This window comes from Bombina bombina, chromosome 2, assembly GCF_027579735.1.
Source record: "Bombina bombina isolate aBomBom1 chromosome 2, aBomBom1.pri, whole genome shotgun sequence".
NCBI classification, from domain to species: Eukaryota; Metazoa; Chordata; class Amphibia; order Anura; family Bombinatoridae; genus Bombina; species Bombina bombina.
This window is the reverse complement of record NC_069500.1, coordinates 1,314,512,680-1,314,537,608: the sequence shown is the minus strand read 5'-3', so window position 1 is coordinate 1,314,537,608 and position 24,929 is coordinate 1,314,512,680. Positions and strand designations below refer to the sequence as shown.

At 40.3% G+C, this 24,929-nt stretch overlaps 1 protein-coding gene across 1 annotated transcript in view; it reads right to left on the bottom strand.

Annotated features, from left to right (window-relative positions):
• The window catches only part of LOC128647520 (TBC1 domain family member 14), a 228,542-nt gene that overhangs the window by 56,859 nt on the left and 146,754 nt on the right, over positions 1–24,929 (bottom strand). Inside the window, exon 4 of the mRNA XM_053700304.1 lies at positions 10,066–10,186. Within this exon, the coding sequence (XP_053556279.1) occupies positions 10,066–10,186 (121 nt within the window). The remainder of the gene's footprint in view (positions 1–10,065; positions 10,187–24,929) is intronic.

Below are 24,929 nucleotides of genomic sequence, written 5' to 3'. Positions count from 1 at the left end.
TACCCTTAGATTTTTTATCCTGTGGTAAAAAAGTTCCTTTCCCACCAGTAACAGTTGAGATAATAGAATCCAACTGAGAACCAAATAATTTGTTACCCTGGAAAAAAATGGAAAGTAGAGTTGATTTAGAAGCCATATCAGCATTCCAAGTTTTAAGCCATAAAGCTCTTCTAGCTAAAATAGCTAGAGACATAAACCTGACATCAACTCTGATAATATCAAAAATGGCATCACAGATAAAATTATTAGCATGTTGAAGAAGAATAATAATATTATGAGAATCATGATCTGTTACTTGTTGCGCTAAAGTTTCCAACCAAAAAGTTGAAGCTGCAGCAACATCAGCCAATGATATAGCAGGTCTAAGAAGATTACCTGAACACAGATAAGCTTTTCTTAGAAAGGATTCAATTTTCCTATCTAAAGGATCCTTAAACGAAGTACCATCTGACGTAGGAATAGTAGTACGTTTAGCAAGGGTAGAAATAGCCCCATCAACTCTAGGGATTTTGTCCCAAAATTCTAATCTGTCAGACGGCACAGGATATAATTGCTTAAAACGTTTAGAAGGAGTAAATGAATTACCCAATTTATCCCATTCTCTGGAAATTACTTCAGAAATAGCACTAGGAACAGGAAAAACTTCTGGAATAACCACAGGAGATTTAAAGACCTTATCTAAACGTTTAGAATTAGTATCAAGAGGACCAGAATCCTCAACTTCTAAAGCAATTAGTACTTCTTTAAGTAAAGAACGAATAAATTCCATTTTAAATAAATATGAAGATTTATCAGCATCAATCTCTGAGACAGAATCCTCTGAACCAGAAGAGTCATCAGAATCAGAATGATGATGTTCATTTAAAAATTCATCTGTATAAAGAGAAGTTTTAAAAGATTTTTTATGTTTACTAGAAGGAGGAATAACAGACATAGCCTTCTTGATGGATTCAGAAACAAAATCTCTTATGTTATCAGGAACATTCTGAACCTTAGATGTTGATGGAACTGCAACAGGCAATGGTACATTACTAAAGGAAATATCTGCATTAACAAGTTTGTCATGACAATTAATACAAACAACAGCTGGAGGAATAGCTACCAAAAGTTTACAGCAGATACACTTAGCTTTGGTAGTTCCAGCACTAGACAGCGATTTTCCTGAAGTATCTTCTGACTCAGATGCAACGTGAGACATCTTGCAATATGTAAGAGAAAAAACAACATATAAAGCAAAATTGATCAAATTCCTTAAATGACAGTTTCAGGAATGGGAAAAAATGCCAATGAACAAGCTTCTAGCAACCAGAAGCAAGAAAAAATGAGACTTAAATAATGTGGAGACAAAAACGACGCCCATATTTTTTAGCGCCAAATAAGACGCCCACATTATTTGGCGCCTAAATGCTTTTTGGCGCCAAAAATGACGCCACATCCGGAACGCCGACATCTTTGGCGCAAAAGAACGTCAAAAATGACGCAACTTCCGGCGACACGTATGACGCCGGAAACAGAAAAGATTTTTTGCGCCAAAAAAGTCCGCGCCAAGAATGACGCAATAAAATGAAGCATTTTCAGCCCCCGCGAGCCTAACAGCCCACAGGGAAAAAAAGTCAAATTTTTAAATTAAGAAAAAATAATTGATTCAAGTGCATTATCCCAAATATGAAACTGACTGTCTGAAAATAAGGAATGTTGAACATCCTGAGTCAAGGCAAATAAATGTTTGAATACATATATTTAGAACTTTATAAACAAAGTGCCCAACCATAGCTTAGAGTGTCACAGAAAATAAGACTTACTTACCCCAGGACACTTATCTACATGTTTGTAGAAAGCCAAACCAGTACTGAAACGAAAATCAGCAGAGGTAATGGTATATAAATAAGAGTATATCGTCGATCTGAAAAGGGAGGTAAGAGATGAATCTCTACGACCGATAACAGAGAACCTATGAAATAGACCCCGTAGAAGGAGATCACTGCATTCAAAATAGGCAATACTCTCCTCACATCCCTCTGACATTCACTGCACGCTGAGAGGAAAACCGGGCTCCAACCTGCTGCGGAGCGCATATCAACGTAGAATCTAGCACAAACTTACTTCACCACCTCCATAGGAGGCAAAGTTTGTAAAACTGAATTGTGGGTGTGGTGAGGGGTGTATTTATAGGCATTTTGAGGTTTGGGAAACTTTGCCCCTCCTGGTAGGAATGTATATCCCATACGTCACTAGCTCATGGACTCTTGCTAATTACATGAAAGAAATACACTTTTATAAGAGTATGTATCTCTATTAATAAGCCTGATACCAGTCGCTATCACTGCATTTAAGGCTTTACTTACATTACTTCGGTATCGGCAGCATTTTCTAGCAAATTCCATCCCTAGAAAAATATTTTAACTGCACATACCTTATTACAGGAAAACCTGCACGCTATTCCCCCTCTGAAGTTACCTCACTCCTCAGAATATGTGAGAACAGCAAAGGATCTTAGTTACTTCTGCTAAGATCATAGAAAACGCAGGCAGATTCTTCTTCCAAATACTGCCTGAGATAAACAGTACACTCCGGTACCATTTAAAAATAAACTTTTGATTGAAGAAATAAACTAAGTATAAAACACCACAGTCCTCTTACGACCTCCATCTTAGTTGAGAGTTGCAAGAGAATGACTGGATATGGCAGTGAGGGGAGGAGCTATATAGCAGCTCTGCTGTGGGTGATCCTCTTGCAACTTTCTGTTGGGAAGGAGAATATCCCACAAGTAATGGATGATCCGTGGACTGGATACACTTAACAAGAGAAATTGGGTTTAGTGTCCCTCTAAATGTATCTTTATTAAAGGGACAGTGTGCTGTAAAATTGATGTTCCCTTAATGTTATTTCCATAGTATAAAATGTATGATAAATTACTCCTTTCTTTATTTTTGTATATGAAATAGATGGCTTTGTTCACAACAACCACAACCCATTAAACGTAACTCCTTATTTTATCACTTTCTGTACACACACACATGCTTCTTTATACTATATCTGTCTATATACCCAATACTTAAAAATGTTAATTTTCAATTATTCTCTCTATTACTTATCTCTCCAAACACGCATTGTGAGTGAAATTACTTCTGTTGGCTAGGTTTACAGCTTTTCTATAGCCAATACTTAAAAAGGGACACTAAAGCCAAATTTTTTCTTTCATGATTCAGACAGAGCATGCAATTTTAATCAACTTTCTAATTTACTCCTATTATCAATTTTTCTTCTTTCTCTTGCTATCTTTATTTAAAAAGCAGGAATGTGATGCATAGGAGCCGGACCATTTTTGGTTGAGAACCTGGGTTATGCTTGCTTATTGGTGGGTAAATGTAAGCCTCCAATAAGCAAGCGCTATCCATGGTGCTGAACCAAAATAGGCTGGCTGCTAAGATTTACAGTCCTGCATTTAAAATAAAGATGGCAAGATAACGAAGACGAATTGATAATAGGAGTAAATTAGAAAGATGATTAAAATTCCATGCTCTATCTGAATCATGAAAGAAAAAATTTGGGTTCAGTGTCCCTTTAAAGGGACATTCTAGTCAAAATGTAAATCACAGATTTATTACATATTTATACTTGTATTGCCAAAAAATATTCTAATAAAAGTTATCACTGTTTTAGTGTTAACATTTTTCTCTGCACATTCATGTGAAGCATAGCTAGATTTTGTCACTGCACCCACATTTTAAAAATTCAGCTGCTTAGATCATCAGTGGGGCTTGTATCATGTCTGCAATTAACAAATTGAGTCATTACCAGGTGGTACAAGCACCTTAGGCTCTCTGAGCAAGTGCTGTGTATAAAATGCTGGTGCACAGTGCATACTTAAATACACTTTTGAAACAGCTATACCTTTTATTAGAAGCATTTTTGCAAATACATTTATATTACAGAAATGCTTCTGTTCAATACCGAAATGCACCCATGTGGTTTCCAATTTTGGCTGGAATATCCCTTTAAGTATAGTATACATTTAAATTGATTTGTTCTTTAAACCTTAAATATCGAATTTTATTTGACATGCATGATTGCAAATATTTGAGTTATGCATCTCTGCTATATCTCTGCTATATACATGCCCCCCTTAAAGGGACATAAAAACCCCAGTTATTTTTCTCCATGATTTAGAAAGAATACAATTTTAAACAACTTTTCAAATTTACTTATTATCTAATTTGCTTCATTCTCTTAGTATCCTTTGTTGAAGCAGCAGCAACGTACGACTGGGAGCTAGTTGAACACATTGAGTAAGCCAATAACATGAGGCATATATGAACAGCCACCAATTAGCAGTTCCTTAGTCTACCTAATTGTCCTTTTCAAATGATACCATGAGAACAAAACAAATTATATAATAGAAGTAAATTGAAAAGTTGTTTAAAATCCCATGCTTGGGTTTCATGCCCCTTTAAAAGGCATAATAAAGTCAAAATTAACTTTCGCAATTTAGATAGAACGTACAATTTCAAACAACTTTCAATTTATTTCTATTGTTAAATTTGCTTTGTTCTCATTAAAAACAGACCTACATATAAAATTCTTCCAATTACATTTTCCTATGCAGGGCTACAGAATTGTTTAGTTAACTCTTCCATAGCCTAGTAGTAGGATACTCTTATTGTCAAGAATCTATTGAAAAGTCCATCACACAAGAACTGTATAATCTTAACTTTTCTACCCCCCCCCCCCCTTTTACGAAGTTTAGGTTTATTGCCAGGTAGGTATCATGCGATCACCTAAACGGAGTAAAGATGTGACTATTTACTGGAAATCGTTGGGCTTTCTATTAAAGAATGGCATCCTGGGGTTCATACGGTAGCCTTAAATAAAGCAAGTCTAATCTGAATTCAATGGTAACATTTTCATGGCCCCAGCAATCAGCAATTCTCTCGTCTGACACATCTCTAGTTTATCTCTGTACAGATGAAATACAAATATGCTGCTCTAAACCCCACCTCCTCCCTAATGTTAATGTTCACGAAAACCATAAAACAAACAGGTTTGAGACAATGTAATAATAGGGGCTACAACATTCTAACCCGTACTGTACATATTACCATCCTATATAATTATGTAGAAAGTGCACTGTACAGTTTACCTCATATCAAGGTGTACCTCTTCGCGTATCCTTTGTTATAGTTAAAAGGTAAATAATTGACTTAGAAAATATCCACAACGTTATTCAATTACTAGTAGGAATACCTCTCCTGGCCAGCAGGAGGCGGCAAAGAGCACTACAGCAAGGCTGTTAAGTATAACTCCCTACCCATAATCCCCAGTCATTCGACCGAAGGGAAATGGAAAAAAGGAACAATACAAAGGTGTAGAGGTGCCTGAGGTTTAGTAAAAAAATAACCGTCTTAATAAAGGGTGGGGTCGTGGACTCTCCATAGCCGGAAAGAAAGAAATTTGCCAGGTAGGCATAAATTCTGTTTTATTTCCGAAGATATGGAGAGTCCACAACATCATTCAATTACTAGTGGGAACCAATACCCAAGCTAGAGGACACAGAATGTACAGGGAGGGAAAACAAGACAGGCAGACCTAAAAAAAAAAAAAAAAAAAGGCACCACCGCTTGAAGAATCTTTCTCCCAAAAGAGGCCTCAGCCGAAGCAAAAAGTATAAAATTTATAAAATTTGGAAAAAGTATGCAGAGAGGACCAAGTTGCCACCTTGCAAATCTGTTCCACGGAAGCTCCATTTTTGAAGGCCAAAGAAGATGATACAGCCCTAGTGGAATGAGCCATAATTCTCTCAGGAGGCTGCTGATCAGCAGTCTCATAAGCAAAACAAATCATACTTCTCAACCAGAAAGAAAGAAGTAGCAGTAGCCTTCTGACCCTTACGCTTTCCAGAGAAACAAACAAAGCAAGCAGAAGACTGGCGAAATTCTTTAGTTGCCTGAAAGTAGAATTTAAGAGCACGCACAACATCCAAATTATGCAACAGACGTTGCTTATTAGAAGAAGGGTTAGGACATCAATCTCCTGATTAATATTTCTGACCGAAACCACCTTAGGAAGAAAACCCAACTTAGTACGAAGAACCACCTTATCCACATGAAAGATAAGGTAAGGCGAATCAAACTGTAGAGCCGAGAGTTCCGAAACTCTCCGAGCAGAGGAGATAGCAATTAGAAACAAAACCTTCCAAGATAACAACTTAATATCTATGGAATGCATAGGCTCAAATGGAGCCTGTTGCAAAACTTTAAGAACAAGGTTAATGCTCCAAGGAGGACTAACAGGTTTAAACACAGGCCTGATTCTGACCAAAGCTTGACAAAAGGAATGAACATCTGGCACATCCGCCAGACGCTTATGTAACAATAGATAAAGCAGAAATCTGACCTTTCAGAGAACTAATAATCCTTTTTGTCAGACCTTCCTGAAGAAAAGACAAAATCCTAGGAATCCTGACCTTACTCCAAGAGTAACCCTTAGATTCACACCAATAAATATATTTACGCCATACCTTATGGTAAATCTTACGAATTACAGGCTTGCGAGCCTGCAACATAGTGTCAATGACCGACTCAGAAAACCCACGCTTAGCAAGAACTAAGCGTTCAATCTCCAAGCAGTCAGCTTCAGAGAAACGAGATTTGGATGGAGGAAAGGACCTTGAACTAAAAGGTCCTTCCTCAGAGGCAACCTCCAAGGTGGAAAAGATAACATCATCACTAGGTCTGCATACCAAATCCTGTAATGCAACGCAGGAGATATTAGAATAACCAACGCTCTTTCCTACTTGATACGAGCAATGACTTGTGGAAGGAACACAAACTGAGGAAACATATGTTAGCCTGAAAACCCAAGGGACCGCCAGAGCATCTATCAGAGTGGCCTGCGGATCTCTTGACCTTGAACCGTACCTTGGAAGCGTTGGCATTCTGCTGGGACGCCATCAGATCAAACTCCGGCACCTCCCATTTGAGTGTTAACCTGGAGAACACCTCCGGATGGAGAGACCACTCCCCGGGATGAAAAGTCTGTCTGCTCAGGAAATTCGCCTTCCTGTTGTCCACTCCTGGAATGTAAATGTAAAATATCTCTGCCTACTAAATAATACGAGCCACCTCCTTCCATCATGGCTAAGGAACTCCAGGTTCCTCCCTGGTGGTTGATGTAAACCACTGAGGTGATGTTGTCTGACTGAAATCTGATAAACCGGGCTAAAGACAACAGAGGCCGAGCAATCAGAGCATTGAAAATCGCTTTCAACTCCAAGGTGTTTATAGGGGGAACAGACTCCTCCCGGGTCCAAAGTCGCTGCGCCCTTAACAAGTCCCAGACTGGCAAGTCCGTGGTCACAATCATCCAGGAAGTTCTCCAGAAGCATGTGCCCAGAGACAGATGCTCCTGAGAAAGCCACCACAGAAGAGTCTCTCTTCTTGATTGATCTAGAACTATCCTCTGAGATAGATCCGAATGATTTCCATTCCATTGTCAGAGAATGCATAACTGCAGAGCTCTGAAATGGAATCGAGCAAAGGGAATGATGTCCATGGAAGCGACCATCAGACCAATGACCTCCATACATTGAGCAACTGACAGCCGAAAAAGTAGACTGTAGAGAGAGGCAAGAAGAGAATTTTGGATATTCTGACTTCCGTCAGAAAAATCTTCATAGATGGGGAATCTATTATGAACCCTAAGAAAACCACCCTTGTAGCTGGAACAAGGGAACTCTTTCCCAGATTCACTTTCCATCCGTGGGAACATAAAAAAGACAACAAGATTTCTGTATGAGTTTGCTTGTTGAAAAGATGGCGCCTGAACCAAAATATCATCCAGGTTGGGTGCCACTGCAATTCCCCCGAGACCAGATCACTGCCAAAAGAGTCCCCCAGAACCTTTGTAAAAATTCTGGGAGCTGTGGCAAGGCCAAACGGAAGAGCCACAAACTGAAAGTGTTTGTCTAGAAAAGCCTCAGAAACTTGTGATGATCCTTGTGAATATGAACATGAAGATACGCATCCTCCAGGTCTATGGTTGACATGAACTTACCCTCTTGAACCAAAGGAAGAATGGACCAAATGGTCTCAATCTTAAAGGACGGTAGCCTAAGAAACTTGTTGAGACACTTTAGATCCAAAATTGGTCGAAAAGTTCCCTCCTTTTTGAAAACCACAAACAGATTTAGAGATAGCTCCCTCTACCTTAGGCACCGTGCACCATGAATCACGAATAGCATTAGCAACAGGAAACATCTTATTAAAAACAGGGGACAGGGAAAAAGGAATCCCTGGTTTATCCCATTCCTGAGTTATAATATCTGCCATACGCTCTGGAAATGGAAATACCTCCACAGATGAGGGTACATCATATAGCCTATTAATATTACTAGACCTCTTTGGATTCTCTGCAACAGAAGCATTGCATTCTTCCAAAGTAGCAAGAACCTGCTTTAAAAGAACTCTGTGTTCCAACTTAAATTTGAAATTAATCTCCTCTGAAACTGCAGAATTGGTCACTACAGTATCAGAATCTGACAATTCCCCCTCAGAAGCCACTGCCTTAAAAATTATCCTCATAAAAAAAAGATAAATATATCACCTTGTTACCGGAACAGCCCAAATCTACTTGCCACTGTAGATAGAGGAACTGCAACTCTGATCTGAACAGAGAAGCCGAAAACAGCAACTGCAGAGGAACGGTTAAAAACTATTAAAAAAAAAAAAATTGCTGCAAACAAAAAGCGCGAAAACCAACAGCAGCACAGTAAAAGTGATTGGGCCAATAAGCTGAAAAAGCGATTGCAACAAGCAAAAAGTAAAACAAACACCTGTCAAACACTTCATACACCCTCCCTCTCTGAGCCCCTAAAACAGATTCAAATACTATCCACAAGGATTTAACCCCTATAGTGCCGGTACCTTCAAACTTAGAAGGGAAAGCACTAACCTGTGGATCCTGCTCAGGCAGGAGCTGTTTTCTGAGGTGTGGCAGCTTCACCATTTCTACCAGGGACCTAAAGAAAAGAAAGAATAGAGTAACCAACTCTGGCTTTCTGTAATAGGGGTAGCAATAATGTTAGAAGTTTAAGCAAAGACCACCTCGCCATATTCTAACTGCTAATAGCCACCATTACTCTTACTAAAGAGATTGACATGGACACAGCATAGTCCTAATACTTGCTTTCAGGAAAAAGTACCCATTAAAAGGATTAAAATCTTCAGACAATATCTTTGCCATCCTCCCGTGATCAAGGTAAAGAGAATGACTGAGGGTTATGGGTGCTCTATGCCACTTCCTGCTGGCCAGGAGTGAATATCCCACTAGTATTTAGAATGTTTCGTTGACTCTCCATGCCATAGGAAATACATGGCATGGTTAACTACAGCAAGATTGTGCTAGTTCTGTATAATGCAAACTTTTGCTTTCCCGTAACTGGCGAAACTGTGCTAGTACTGCATGCCTTACTTCCGGAGGCTTACAGATATAGCATGGTCTTGCAGACATAGGCATGACCTCAATATAATATAAACAAGCCCGATAAGAGGGCTTATTTAACTACCACCAACCTACAGGGTGTTAGTTGTAGTAATGAAAAAATTACTAATCAGTGGCTTATACTGTATGTAATAAAAAAAATCATAGCTCTATTTATTATTCCTCATTTTAAAAAGGATTTTAACGTTTATTTATTTCGTGAATATTAATGTTAAATTAGGTCTATTTTTTTTTTCTAAAAAACAAGGAAAACATATGACACCATTGGCAAGCTAGAGCCTGGAAAACTTCATTCCTGAAGTAAACATTCCCAAGTAGTATGTGTACAAGGAGGGAAGAAAAAAAAAAATCTTAAGTCAAGGGTCGACAAATCTGTTTAAAAATTAGGAGCCAGACAGTTTTGCATTCAGTCATATTGAGAATAACCCCAAAAAACGTTAGGAGCCAGGGGTAAAATTCTAAGAGCCAGTAGCGACCTAGCTACTGGATTTGTCAAGCCCTGTAACAAGAACAAGAACACTCTGATCTCAATCTGCAAACATAATTTTAAAATATTAAAACAGATACCTTCTGTATTTTTCTTGAGTCATTAAGATGGCTATCACGCATTGGGACTTTTCCAAACAACTTCCAGCCCAGGTCGTTTTGTTTTTCTACCGAAAGATTCTTTTTTCTTGCAAAAATATTCCTACAAAATAAACAACATTTTATATTGTTTAAAGTACTTTTGAATTTTGCTTAAGCTAAAAAGTTATGATACGCATTTGATTAGACATTCACAAAATAATTTTTACCATTTTAAAATAACAGGGCAGAATATCACTGAAGGATACACACACATACATACATAGTTTTGATAGGTTAATAAAAATTTTGAAGAAAAAAAAAAAAGAATACTTTTTTTCTGTTTAAATGGATTGATAGCAAGAATACTAAAATGCTCTGGGTTTTTGAGTAAGTTTTTGTCTGAAATTCTCGGTTTTTAAGGGTTTAAAATGTACATGGTGCATTCCAATTTTAAATAGAAGCATTTTTTTCCAATATACTTAAATTAGCAATAATGTTTCTAGTAAACGTTATTACTGTTTTTCAATAGCATATGCACATATGCTGTGAGGGCCCATGCATCAGTATTCAAAGTACAGAAAGCGGGTGATGGTGTGTAAATGGATAACATAAATTATGCTTACCTGATCATTTCATTTCCATCAAGGAGAGGAGAGTCCACGGCTTCATTCAGTACTGTTGGGAATGAAGAACCTGGCCACCATGAGGAGGCAAAGACACCCCAGCCAAAGGTTTAAAATACCTCCCCCACTTCCCTCATCTCCCAGTCATTCTGCCAAGAGAACCAGGAACAGTAGGAGAAATATCAGTGTATAAATGGTGCCAGAAAACGATTAAATTTAGGTCCGCCCATCTGAGATACGGGTGGGAGCCATGGACTCTCCTCCCCTCAATGGAAATTAAATTATCAGGTAAGCATAATTTGTGTTTTCCATCTAAAGGGGAGGAGAGTCCACAGCTTCATTCATTACTGTTGGGAACATATACCCAAGCTCTAGAGGACACTGAATGAAACTGGGAGGGTAAAAAGGCGGACCCTAATCAGAGGGCACCACAGCCTGCAAAACCTCGCTCCCAAAAACAGCTTCCGCAGAAGCAAAAACATCAAATTCGTAAAACTTTGAAAAAGTGTGTAAGGAGGACCAGGTAGCCCGCCGCCTTACAAATCTGCTCCATAGAGGCCTCATTCTTGAAGGCCCAGGACGAAGCCACAGCTCTAGTTGAATGACCTGTGATCCTCTGAGGAAGCTTATCCAACGCTGTCTCATAAGCCAGGCAAATCAAATTTTCTCAACCAAAAAGACAAAGAAGTAGCAGAGGCCCTTTGCCCCTTGCGCTTCCCAGAATACACCACTGCCTGAAAATCCTTAGTAGCATGAAGGTAAAACTTCAAGGCACGAACCACATCCAGGTTATGAAGTAACCTCTCCTTTGAAGGAGGAGGATTAAGAAACAAAGGTATCCACTGCTGCACTGTCACATGGGGGTCTCCATTTCAGCCACACTCCTAGGTCTGGCAATAGACAAGGAGGTGGTGTCGGTATTTTAATTTCCTCTCGTTGCACCTTCCAGCAAATACAGCCCTTCTCTTCACTAACATTTTCTTCATTTGAAGCACACATGATTCGGCTATTCTCTCCCCTCTCTATACGTGTTGCAGTCATATACCGCCCCCCTGGCTCCCCAACTCAATTTTTAGATCACTTTGCTGCCTGGCTTCCTTATTTCCTTTCCTCAGACACCCCTGCCCTCATTCTTGGCGACTTCAACATCCCCCTTAACAATCCCACTGCCCCATCTGCTAAACAACTTCTGCAACTCACTTCCTCTTTCGGTCTGTCACAATGGACTGATTCTGCCACTCACAAAGACGGTCACTCCCTTGACCTGATCTTTAGCTATCGATGCACTCTCTCAAACTTCTCAAACTCCCCTTTTCCTCTTTCGGACCACCATCTCCTTACCTGCAACATATCATCCCTTCCTACAACTCTCCCACCTTCTACTCCTCACACCAAACTTCACAGAAGCATTAGGTCTTTAGATCAGCAACAACTTGCTAATTCCCTTCAACCGCTCCTCTCATCCTTCTCCTCCTTTTCCTGCCCTGAACAATCTATCCGCCACTATAATTCCACCCTTATATCCGTCCTTGACAATCTCGCCCCTCTTACCACTGCTAGGAAATCACACACTCATCCCCAGCCCTGGCATACTCCTCTGACACGGTACCTACGCAGATGTTCCCGTACTGCTGAACGGCATTGGAGAAAATCACGGATTTCAGCTGATTTTCTTCATTACAAATTCATCTTGAACTCCTACTACTCTGCCCTTAATCTCCACAAGAAACACTACTTCTCTACTCTTATCTCTAATCTTTCTTCAAACCCAAAACGTCTGTTCTCCACTTTCAATACTCTCCTCCGCCCTCCTCCAATTCCTCATACAACTTCTCTGTCAGCTCAAGACTTTGCCAGTCACTTCATTAACAAAATTGATTCCATCAGACATGAAATCAGTTCTCAACACAATTCCATTCTCTCCCCCCCTCAAATACTCTCACTCAACCACAACCCTCATAACCTGAAACTTAGTTCATTCCCCCCTGTTACTGAGGACGAAGTTTCAGCACTTATACTGCGCTCTCACCTCACTACCTGTCCCCTTGACCCTATCCCCTCACAGCTGCTCCCCTCTCTCTCTGCTACCCTTACCCCTATACTAACACACATTTTCAACCTCTCCCTCAGCACTGGTACATTTCCCTCATCAATGAAACATGCACTGGTCACACCTATCCTCAAAAAACCTTCCCTTGATCCTACCTCCCCATCCAACTACCGCCCAATTTCTCTCCTCCCTCTTGCTTCAAAGCTTCTCGAAAAACTAGTATATGCACGCCTATCCCATTTCCTTACGTTAAACTCCCTTCTTGACCCGCTGCAATCTGGATTTCGTCCCCATCACTCCACAGAGACAGCTATTGTTAAGGTCACCAACGACCTACTTACAGCTAAATCAAAAGGCCACTTCTCTCTGCTTATCCTCCTTGATCTGTCCGCAGCCTTTGACACTGTCGACCACCCTCTTTTGCTCCAAACCCTCCAATCCTTCGGCATCTGTGACATAGCCCTTTCGTGGCTCTCTTCCTACCTGTCAAACCGTACCTTCAGTGTAGTCTTCTCTGGGGCCTCCTCTGCCCCGTCACCACTTTCTGTCGGAGTACCGCAAGGCTCTGTCCTCGGTCCCCTTCTCTTCTCAATCTATACGTCATCACTAGGTTCCCTAATTAAGTCCCACGGTTTCCAATATCATTTGTATGCCGATGACACCCAAATCTACTTCTCTGCACCAGAACTATCTCCTTCCTTGCTAACCCGTGTCACTAACTGTCTTTCTCACATCTCTTCCTGGATGTCCTCTCACTACCTCAAGCTAAATCTCTCCAAAACTGAGCTCCTCATTTTCCCCCCTTCTTCCAAAATCTCCACCCCTAATATCTCTATAACTGTCGACAACTCCATCATTACCCCTACCTCGCATGCCCGATGTCTCTGGGTCACATTTGACTCAGATCTTTCCTTCACTCCTCACATTCAGTCCTTGGCTACAGCCTGCCGCTTCCACCTTAAAAACATCTCTAAAATTAGACACTTCCTTACGCAAGACACAACTAAGATTTTAATCCACTCTCTCATTCTTTCCCGCCTTGATTACTGCAACTCTGTCCTCTCTGGTCTCCCCACCTGCCGCCTAGCTCCTTTACAATCCATAATGAATGCCTCTGCCAGACTCATCTTCCTTACACGTCGCTCTTCATCTGCTGCGCCTCTCTGCCAATCCCTTCACTGGCTTCCTCTTGCCTCTAGGATCAAACACAAAACTCTCACTCTTACATACAAAGCCCTCAACTGCACTGCTCCCCCCTACATCTCAGACCTTGTCTCCAGATACTCTCCCTCCCGTCCCCTTCGCTCTGCTCATGACCTCCTACTCTCCTCCTCTCTTGTCACCTCATCACACTCCCGTTTACAGGACTTCTCCAGACTGGCTCCCATCTTGTGGAACTCTCTGCCTCGCTCCACAAGACTCTCTTCTAGTTTTAAAAGCTTCAAGTGCTCCCTAAAGACTCTACTGTTCAGGGACGCATACAACCTACGCTAACCCTTCCTAATACTAGTTCCTCTCCTCCACTGCAATCCCCTGAACCCTTTTAGCATGTAAGCCTAAAAGTCCAGCTGTTTGTAGATCACCTTCTTAAGAGCTGACTACAACAGTGCAACTTTTGGCAGGGCCCTCTACCCTATAATTGTTTTGTTGTACTCCCCCTTTTGTTTATAGCGCTGCGGAATCTGTTGGCGCTCTACAAATAACCGATAATAATAATAATAACAAAGGAGGAACAACTATTTCCTTATTGATGTTACGGTTAGACACCACCTTGGGAGAAACGCCAACCCAGTGCGAAGTACAGCATTATCCGCATGAAATACCAGATAAGGAGGATCACTTTGCAAGGCCGCTAGTTCAGATACTCTGCGTGCCGATGCAATAGCCAACAGGAAGAGAACCTTCCAAGACAGAATCTTAATGTCTATGGAATGCATAGGTTCAAACGGAACCTTCTGCAAAACCTTAAGGACTAAGTTTAAGCTCCAAGGCGGAGCCGACTGTCTAAAGACAGGCCTGATTCTAGACAGAGCCTGAACAAAAGATTGGATGGCAGGGAGCTCAGCGAGTCTCCTATGCAACAAGACTGATAATTCCGAAATCTGTCCCTTTAAGGAACTAGCAGCAAGACCCATCTCCAAACCATCTTGGAGAAAGGACAGAATCCTGGATACCTTCACCTTATGCCAAGGATATCCATGCTTCTCAGACCAGGACAAGGAAGTCCACCACACCATATAGTAGATGCGACGAGTAACTGGCTTCCTTGCATGAATTAGAGTATCAATCACACTTTTAGAAAAGCCTCTCTTGGCTAAAACTAGGCGTTCAATCTCCACACAGTCAGCCTCAGAGAATCTAGATTTCAATGTTGAAAGGGGCCCTGTGACAGCAGATCCCTGCGACAGGGTAACCTCCACGGCGGAGAGGATGACATCCCCAATAGATCCGCAAACCAAGTCCTCCGTGGCTACGAAGGAGCAATCAAAATGGCCGAGGCCCGCTCCTGTTTGAAGTGTGCCACTACACAAGGTAGAAGTGGTAACAGTGGAAAAATGTAAGCTAGGCTAAATCCCCAAGGAACCACTAAGGCATCTATCAGCTCTGCCTGGGGATCCCTGGACCTTGACCCGTATCGAGGTAGCTTGCAATTGAGTCTGGACACCATGAGATCTATCTCCGGCGTTGCCCATCTGAGACAAATCTCTGCAAACACCTCGGGATGGAGAGACCATTACCCCGGATGGAAAGATTGTCTGCTGAGAAAGTCCGCTTCCCAGTTGTCCACACCTGGAATGTGAATCTCAGAGAGCAAGTAGTAGTGGGACTCCACCCACTCCAGAATTCGAGACACCTCCCTCATTGCGAGGAAGCTCATCGTAACCCCCTGATGGTTGATTTAAGCTACCAAGGTAATGTTGGTCTGGAATCTGATGAAACTGACCGAACCCAGAGAAGGCCATGCCTTCAGAGCATTGTAAATTGCTCGTAGTTACAGGATGTTGATCGGAAGGAGAGAGACTCCTCCCTGGACTACTTTCCTTGTGCCATCCTGGCACCCCAAAAAGCTCCCCATCCTGTCAGACTGGCATCCGTGGTCACAATCTCCCAGGACAGTCTCAAGAAGGATGTCGCCTGGACAGTTGCTCCTGACGAATCCACCAAGAGAGGGAGTTCCGAGGCTGAGCTTCCATAGATATCAGCCGTGATAGATCTGAATGATCGCCGTTCCACTGTCTCTACATGCACAATTGAAGAGGTCTAGATGGAACCTGGAGAATGGGATGACATCTATGCTTGAAACCATGAGACCTATCACATCCATATATCACCGACGGGCTTGTGGAGGACTGAAGGGCAAGCTTCCTGCATCGCTGATCTGTGAGAAATATCTTCATGGACAGAGAGTCTATTATCGTGCCAAGGTTGCTGGGAACCAGGGAACTCTTTCCTGAGTTGATCTTCCAACCGTGATATTAGAGCAAAAGAAGAAGAGCCGTCGAACGATCCTCTGCGAGGCTGAGCGACGGCGCCTGAACTAGGATGTCGTCCAGATAAGGCGCCACGGCAATGCCCCTGGATCTGGCCACTGCAAGCAGCGCCCCTGGAACCTTTGTGAAGACTCTTGGGGCCGTCGCCAGACCAAAAGGAAGGGCCACAAACTGGAAGTGTTGGTCGAGAAATGCAAATCTTAGGAACCTGAAGTGGTCCCTGTGAATTGGCACATGAAGGTAAGTGTCCTTCAAGTCGACAGTTGTCATGAACTGCCCTTCTTGAACTAGGGCAGAATAGATATGATCGTTTCCATTTTGAATGATGGAACCCTCAGAAACTTGTTTAAACACTTTAGGTCCAGAAACGGGCAGAACGTGCCCTCCTTCTTTGGAACCACAAAAAGGTTGGAATAGTACCCTAGACCCCTTTCTGCTAGGGGTACTGGTACGATAACCCCGAGAGGAGTGAGATCTCTCCCACACTCTAGAAAGGCCTATCTGAATCATGAACATTTACTTGACTATAATATCCCTTTAATAAAAAAAAAAACCTCTAAAAGAAAACCCTCAGAAAATGAAACCACCACAATTTATCTGCTTTTCAACTATCCAATTTACTTTTATCACTAATTTTGCTTTGTTCTTTTGGTATTCTTAGTTGAAAGCTATATCTAGGAGGTTCATATGCTAATTTCTTAGACCTTGAAGGCTGCCTCTTATCTGAATGCATTTTGACAGTTTTTCACAACTAGAGGGTATTAGTTCATGTGTGTCATATAAATAACACTGTGCTCACCCATGTGGAGTTACCTAGGAATCAGCACTGATTGGCTAAAATGCAAGTCTGTCAAAAGAACTTAAATAAGGATACAAGGTAATCACAGAAGTAAAAAAAAAGTGTATTATAACAGTTTGTTATGCAAAACTAGGGAATGGGTAATAAAGGGATTATCTATCTTTTAAAACAAACATTCGGGTGTAGACTGTCCCTTTAAGAACATTTCTTGTTTTTGTTTTGTTTTTTGCAGTACTGTACTTGAAAACTCAATGCTGTTCATGCAAATATTGGCAAAGTATTTTTCCTGCATTTCTTTTTATGAATATGTATCAAAATACAGAGCTGATTAAAGCGAACCAGATTGAAATTATGTGGTGAGACTTCTTTAATAAACACCAAAGTAAACTGGAATCTTTAGTAACACTGCATGCTCTAAAATAATTATTTAACAGTATTTATTTTTACATCACCATTGTTTAATTATTATTTTTTTTAATCAAGTACCTAAACATAGATAAAGTGTTGTCCCATTCATGTTGCAGAACAGAAAAGTAAACACATGTATTAGAATTACCAATGAAGCCCAAGCCTGATACGCAAATTTAACTTAGGGAAACTTACCGTACAAAATACAAAGCCTTAGTGAGCAAAATAAAACAGAAGTATGGAAACGTCCTGTGTTCTTCAATACTACTGTCCCTTTCTAACAACTTGAGTAAAAGAAAAACACAGTATGTTATTAAGCTAAACAATAAAGGTTTTCTAAACTACAGAACGTGTCTGACTAGTTTGTAGTTTGTCTACTCACAATGACAATACCTGCTTGGTATAGACACAATTTAAGCAACTTTGCACTAAACAAAAGGTTACAGTAAATGCAGGGTGGGCCAAACGTAGGTATACAGTAATGATTGGGTCATCTTTAGTCTCTTAGGAGCCCAAAATGTCCATCATTAACACTGCAAAATTCCTGGAACCTATCCCAGAGAAGTGTGACACACAGTAGCACACAAAGTCTGAGCTCCTTCAATTCATTCGCTGTGATGCGTTCTCTCCAAAACCTTCTCCTTTACTACGCCCCAAAAAAGAAAGTCCATAGGTGTTAAATCAGGTGAGCGTGAAAATAAATAATGGTTTAACCCCTTAACGACCGAGGACGTGCAGGGTACGTCCTCAAAGAAAAAGGCAGTTAACGCCTGAGAACGTACCCTGCACGTCCTCGGTGTGGAAAGCAGCTGGAAGCGATCCTGCTCACTTCCAGCTGCTTTCCGGTTATTGCAGTGATGCCTCGATATGGAGGCATCCTGCAATAACCGTTTTAAGCCATCCGGTGCAGAGAGAGCCACTCTGTGGCCCTCTCTGCACCGGAGATCGGTGGCTTACAGCGTTGGTGGGTGGGAGCCGGACTGGGAGGCTGCCATCGATGGCCCTTCGTGATGTGGAGGGGGGCGGGATCGTGGGCGGGGAGGCCAGGGGGCGCGCACTGACGCGCGCACGTGCACGGGAGGGCGGGGGCGGGCGCGTGCACGGGGAGGGAGCGGGTGGGAACCGCTACACTACAGAAAAAAATTGTAGGAAAATGATAAAAAAAATTGCATAAAATAAATAAATCAGTTAGGTGGTGGGTGTTGGGCTGTGGGGAGGGGGAAGCTACACTACAGAAAAACCGGGTAAAAAATAAAATAAAACATATTTTTTTGCAAACTGGGTACTGGCAGACCGCTCTCTAACCCTCCCCAATAAGGCAGAGGGGAGGGTTAGAGAGCGGTTTTGGGGGGATCAGGGAGGTTGGGGGCTAAGGGGGGATCCTACACAGTAGCATATGTAAATATGCTAAAAAAAAAATTATTTTAGTACTGGCAGACTTTCTGCCAGTACTTAAGATGGCGGGGACAATTGTGGGGTGGGAGAGGGAAGGGAGATGTTTGGGAGGGATCAGGGGGTGGGATGTGTCAGGTGGGAGGCTGATCTCTACACTAAAGCTAAAATTAACCCTGCAAGCTCCCTACAAACTCCCTAATTAACCCCTTCACTGCTAGCCATAATACACGTGTGAGGCGCAGCAGCATTTAGCGGTCTTCTAATTACCAGAAAGCAACGCCAAAGTCATATATGTCTGCTATTTCTGAACAAAGGAGATCCCAGAGAAGCATTTACAACCATTTGTACCATAATTGCACAAACTGTTTGTAAATGTTTTCAGTGAGAAACCTAAAATTGTGAAAAATGTAACTTTTTTTTTTTAATTTGATCGCATTTGGCGGTAAAATGGTGGCATGAAATATACCAAAATGGGCCTAGATCAATACTTTGGGTTGTGTACTACACTATACTAAAGCTAAAATTAACCATACAAGCTCCCTACAAGCTCCCTAATTAACCCCTGCACTGCTGGGCATAATACACGTGTGGTGCGCAGCGGCATTTAGTGGCCTTTTAATTACCAAAAAGCAATGCCAAAGCCATATATGGCTGCTATTTCTGAACAAAGGGGATCCCAGAGAAGCATTTACAACCATTTGTGCCATAATTGCACAAGCTGTTTGTAAATCATTTTAGTGAGAAACCTAAAATTGTGAAAAATGTAACGTTTTTTTTTATTTGATCGCATTTGGCGGTGAAATGGTGGCATGAAATATACCAAAATTGGCCTAGATCAATACTTGGGGTTGTCTACTACACTACACTAAAGCTAAAATTAACCCTACAAGCTCCCTAAAAGCTCCCTAATTAACCCCTTAACTGCTGGGCATAATACACGTGTGGTGCGCAGTGGCATTTAGCTACCTTCTAATTACCAAAAAGCAACGCCAAAGCTATATATGTCTGCTATTTCTGAACAAAGGGGATCCCAGAGAAGAATTTACAACCATTTATGCCATAATTGCACAAGCTGTTTGTAAATAATTTCAGTGAGACACCGAAAGTTTGTGAAAAAATTTGTGAAAAAGTGAACGATTTTTTGTATTTGATGGCATTTGGCGGGGGAATGGTGGAATGAAATATACCAAAATTGGCCTAGATCAATACTTTGGGATGTCTACTAAAAAAAAAAATATATACATGTCAAGGGATATTCAGCGATTCCTGAAAGATATTAGTGTTCTAATGTAACTAGCGCTAATTTTGAAAAAAAAATGGTTTGGAAATAGCAAAGTGCTACTTGTATTTATGGCCCTATAACTTGCAAAAAAAGCAAAGAAGATGTAAACATTGGGTATTTCTAAACTCAGGACAAAATTTAGAAACTATTTAGCATGGGTGTTTTTTGGTGGTTGTAGATATGTAACAGATTTTTGGGGTCAAAGTTAGAAAAAGTGTGTTTTTTTCCATTTTTCCTCATATTTTATATTTTTTTTTATAGTAAATTATAAGATATGATGAAAATAATGGTATCTTTAGAAAGTCCATTTAATGGCGAGAAAAACGGTATATAATATGTGTGGGTACAGTAAATGAGCAAGAGGAAAATTACAGCTAAACACAAACACCGCAAAAATGTAAAAATAGCCTTGGTCCCAAACAGACAGAAAATGGAAAAGTGCTGTGGTCATTAAGGGGTTAAAGAAATAATAATGAAAAGTAAAAATACCATGACCCGATCAGTACTGTATACTTAGTTTTGTCCCATCCTGTATTTTTGATGTTGAAACTTGCAGGAAGTGCATTTTTGTTTACAACTGGTCTCACAGATATATTGTACAGTGATCAACTGCATAAGCATAAAAAAAGGCTTTTTCATTAGCACAGCAATATTAATTTAACAAAACAAATAATTCTAAAAAGCCCTCTAATAATCGCAATAAATGAAAAACATAGTTCTGTGTCCTTTTATTAAAAAATAAACTGCTGTATTTTTTTTAGAGCCATATCATTTTGAAGAAGTCTGCTGAGCACTGTTTAACCTGGTTAAAGCAAAACAGTAAACTAATCTGGGTAATTTTCTGCTGTGTACATTGTAAACACTATGGGAGCCGTTATTTACTAAATGTTTAAAGGTAACAACGGATGGCATTGGTTCCTCATCACAACATATTGTTTGTTACATTACAACAACTTACACTTTTTCTTTTCTTTGTTTACCTAAAAATGTGGCGATACCTGCATGTTCCTAACCATGTTAAAAAAAAAAAAAAAAAACACCACAGCTACAACAAACAGCTAAAGGATCATGAAATCCCCGCAGCATAGCTGTACAAGCTGCCAGACACTGCTAAAAACAAAAAATAGTGTTGTGTGTTTGTGTCCCTGTTATAACAATCACACGGAAGGACAAAGAACTACTCATTTGAAATAGGACTGATCCATTTAAATAAGGGTTCTCACGTTTCTCTTTGTATTGTGGGGAAGAGAGATAGGATACTATCATTGGATCACTGTTGTCATGGTGATCTGAGACACACAGGCATGTGATCTCAATTGTGGCGACATTTCTTTTAAAACAGAAGTTATTACTTTTTAATGCTTATATTGTAGGTACTAAAAAAAAAAAATCATGACATTCCTCATTTCATATGGGGGTGTTTTAGGTAGAGATAGAAGCTGCTACCTCCCATGTCATTAAGGGCTAGATTTATCAAAGTTATTCTCCTATAATCACGCTCAAAATAACGCATATGCACTGATCCCCATATTCAGTAAACTACTGTGCGCCTTTAATTGCGCAAATCTGAAAGAAATCTGTTCACCTTGGCGCACAGGCGCACTCCCGACCGTGCTAATACACATTGCTTACAGATTTAATTTTAGATCCAGACATAGAAATACGTCTCGTTTGGAATTCATCTTTGCTTTGCATCGATAGGGAACTGAAATGTCGGCTTCAATTGCGTGTTGTATATTTCGCCATACAGACTGAGGCGAACACCATTATGATACATGCTTTTACATCTTGTGATGCAGAACTTTCTTATTTTAACTAATTTTTCAAAGGCTCCGCGACAAAAAGAGACTGTTACAGAGTTCGCCTAGCCTTTGATAAATCTAGCCCTAAGTGCGTATTTTACCCTCTGTATAATGCAGTGAAAAACTGTGCATTAAAATAATTCAAAAAATTTGAACTTTAAGTGCAATTAACTGAGGACCTGAAAAAAGAGGCAGCTCTTCCTCCTTCAAAATGAGACCTATGCACCTATGTATGTGTTTTATGGGCAGAGGCACAGAAAGACTCCCCCTTCTTCATTAAAACCTTGTGCCAGTAAATTACAGGAAGGTTTGACCTAATTAAAAAAATGAATTCCCCTCTTTTAAATGAGACTAATAATCCTCTAGGCAAATCAGCAGGGGAGACAGGGACTCTCTAAAACCTCCTTGGTGTTCTCAGTGGGGGCAACTATAACTGTCCCCTGTTCCTCTATATCAAAATGTCCAAAACTCACTGGTGCAAAGTTTTGCAGGTAACCGACATTTGTACAGCTATCACCTGTAACCTATAGGGACTCATTTAAAAGGGCTGACTCCTCTATTTGTGACCCGGTCTATGAGCTATGTCATAGGGACCTCACAACACATTTAATAAGGAAATGTCTCTGGGAATATCATTATGCAAAACATTTAGACCTTCAGTTCCTCCTCTCTTACCCACCGGGGAACAAGGATATCATTCTGCTTCTAGGGAAGGACACAGTGTCATTGTTTGTGCATAAGCATTAAAAAAAAAAAAACACAAGAAAAAAAAAATGTACTTTGCAAAAGTGATCATTTAGACAGTAAAGTAATAATAAAAAAATAAAACTTAAATAATTTAGATAGAGCATGCCCTTTTAAACAACTTTCCAATTTACTTTATTCTCTTGATATCCATTATACCTAAGTAGGCTCTGGAGCAGCAATGCACTACTGAGAGCTAGGTGGCGATTGGTGACTGCACATATATGCCACTTGTCATTGGATCACATGATGTATTCAGCTAGCTCCCAGTCATGCAATACTATTCTAAAAAAGTATACCAATTGAAAAGTTGTTTAAAGGGACACTGAACCCACATCTTTTCTTTTATGACTCAGATAGAGCATGCAATTTTAAGCAACTTTCTAATTTACTCCTATTATCAAATTTTCTTCATTCTCTTGGTATCTTTATTTGAAATGCAAGAATGTAAGTTTAGATGCCGGCCCGTTTTTGGTGAATAACCTGGGTTATTCTTGCTGATTGGTGGATACATTCATCCACCAATAAAAAAGTGCTGTCCAGAGTACTTAACCAAAAAAGAAGCTTAGGTGCCTTCTTTTTCAAATAAGCATAGCAAGTGAACGAAGAAAAATTGATAATAGCATACCCCCCAACTGTCCCGATTTTCGCGGGACAGTCCCGATTTTAGGGGTCTGTCCCTCTGTCCCGAGTTGCTAGCCATCTGTCCCGATTTGCCCCAGGCATTAAAAAAAAAAAAAGAAAAAAAAGAAAAAAATTTTTTTAAATTCTGTTGGGCCCATATTAAGAAGCAGCTGGCTTTGCTTTCACAGGGTTAGATACCCGTTTCCCTGTGGAAAAGGAATGGTGTGTGGGTTAAGCAGGAGTAAGAAGGCTGTACACTCTGACCACGGGTAATGGTGACCTCTCTAACCTACCTCTGGTAGTGATGATGTCTAACCCCTGTGGATAATACTAGCATGCCTTCAGTTTTATACAATGAGCAGTGCTAATACCAGGGTAACGAACAGTGGCAGCCGCAGACTGCCAGCTAATGTGCTTGCCAACCCCAGGACCCCATACAATGAATGTAGTGCGTGTGTCTATCTGTATCCATAACTGTGTGTGTGTATCTGTTTGTATAAGTTTATGCTATGTAGTGTGTGTGTGTCTGCATGTAAAAGTGTATACTATGTAGTGTCTGTGTATCTGCATGTATAAGTGTATGCTGCCTGTATAAGTGTATGCTATGTAATGTGCGTGTGCATCTGCATGTATAAGTGTATGCTCTGTGTGTGTGTATCTGCATGTATAAGTGTATGCTATGTAGTGTGTGTATCTGCATGTATAAGTGTATGCTATGTAATGTGCGTGTGCATCTGCATGTATAAGTGTATGCTATGTAATGTGTGTGTGTATCTGCATGTATAAGTGTATGCTATGTAGTGTGTGTGTGTGTGTGTGTATCTGCATGTATAAGTGTATACTATGTAGTGTGTGTGTGTATCTTCATGTGTAAGTGTATGCTATGTAGTGTGTGTATCTTCATGTATAAGTGTATGCTATGTAATTTTTTGCCGGGGGGTGTCCCTCTTTTGAATTTTGAAATGTTGGGAGGTATGTAAAAGGAGTAAATTAGAAAGTTGATTAAAATTGCATGATCTATCTGAATCACGAAAGTAAAAAATTGGGTTCAGTGTCCCTTTAACATTGTAAGCTGTATCTGAATAGTGAATACAAATTTTTGGGTTGCATGTCCCTTTAAGTCTGAACATCCCTACCAACCATAATAATAAAAAATAAAATATATAATTTGTTAGGACCAATCCCTGAAAGCACTGTTGGATACAATTCATAAAAGCATAAGATTTGGGATCTATGCCTCAGTCCATATATCAGTATTCTATTGCATTTGTTATTTATTTTTAAAAGTAAAAAATATAGAAAAAATATATATATATTTGTTGCTCCTTGGACAGGTGGTGTTATTTCTGGAAGAAAGATTTGGTAAATATTTAGAAATAATCTAAGTATTTAGGTGTGGACACATACATTCTAACACTTGTTTTTTAATTAATATTTACACGCTGATTTTCTATTAATGTTTAAACAAGTAGTATCCAACCATTTAAAATAAGAGGCCAAAATGGAATTTTAATTTTAAAGGGATTTGTACTATAAAATTCATCCCCTTTAATGTGTTTTCAATGATCGATTGTACGTATTTGCCTGAGAACAGTGTCCCTTTAAGGATCAAGAGCAAATTATAACACAAATAGATGTTCATATAA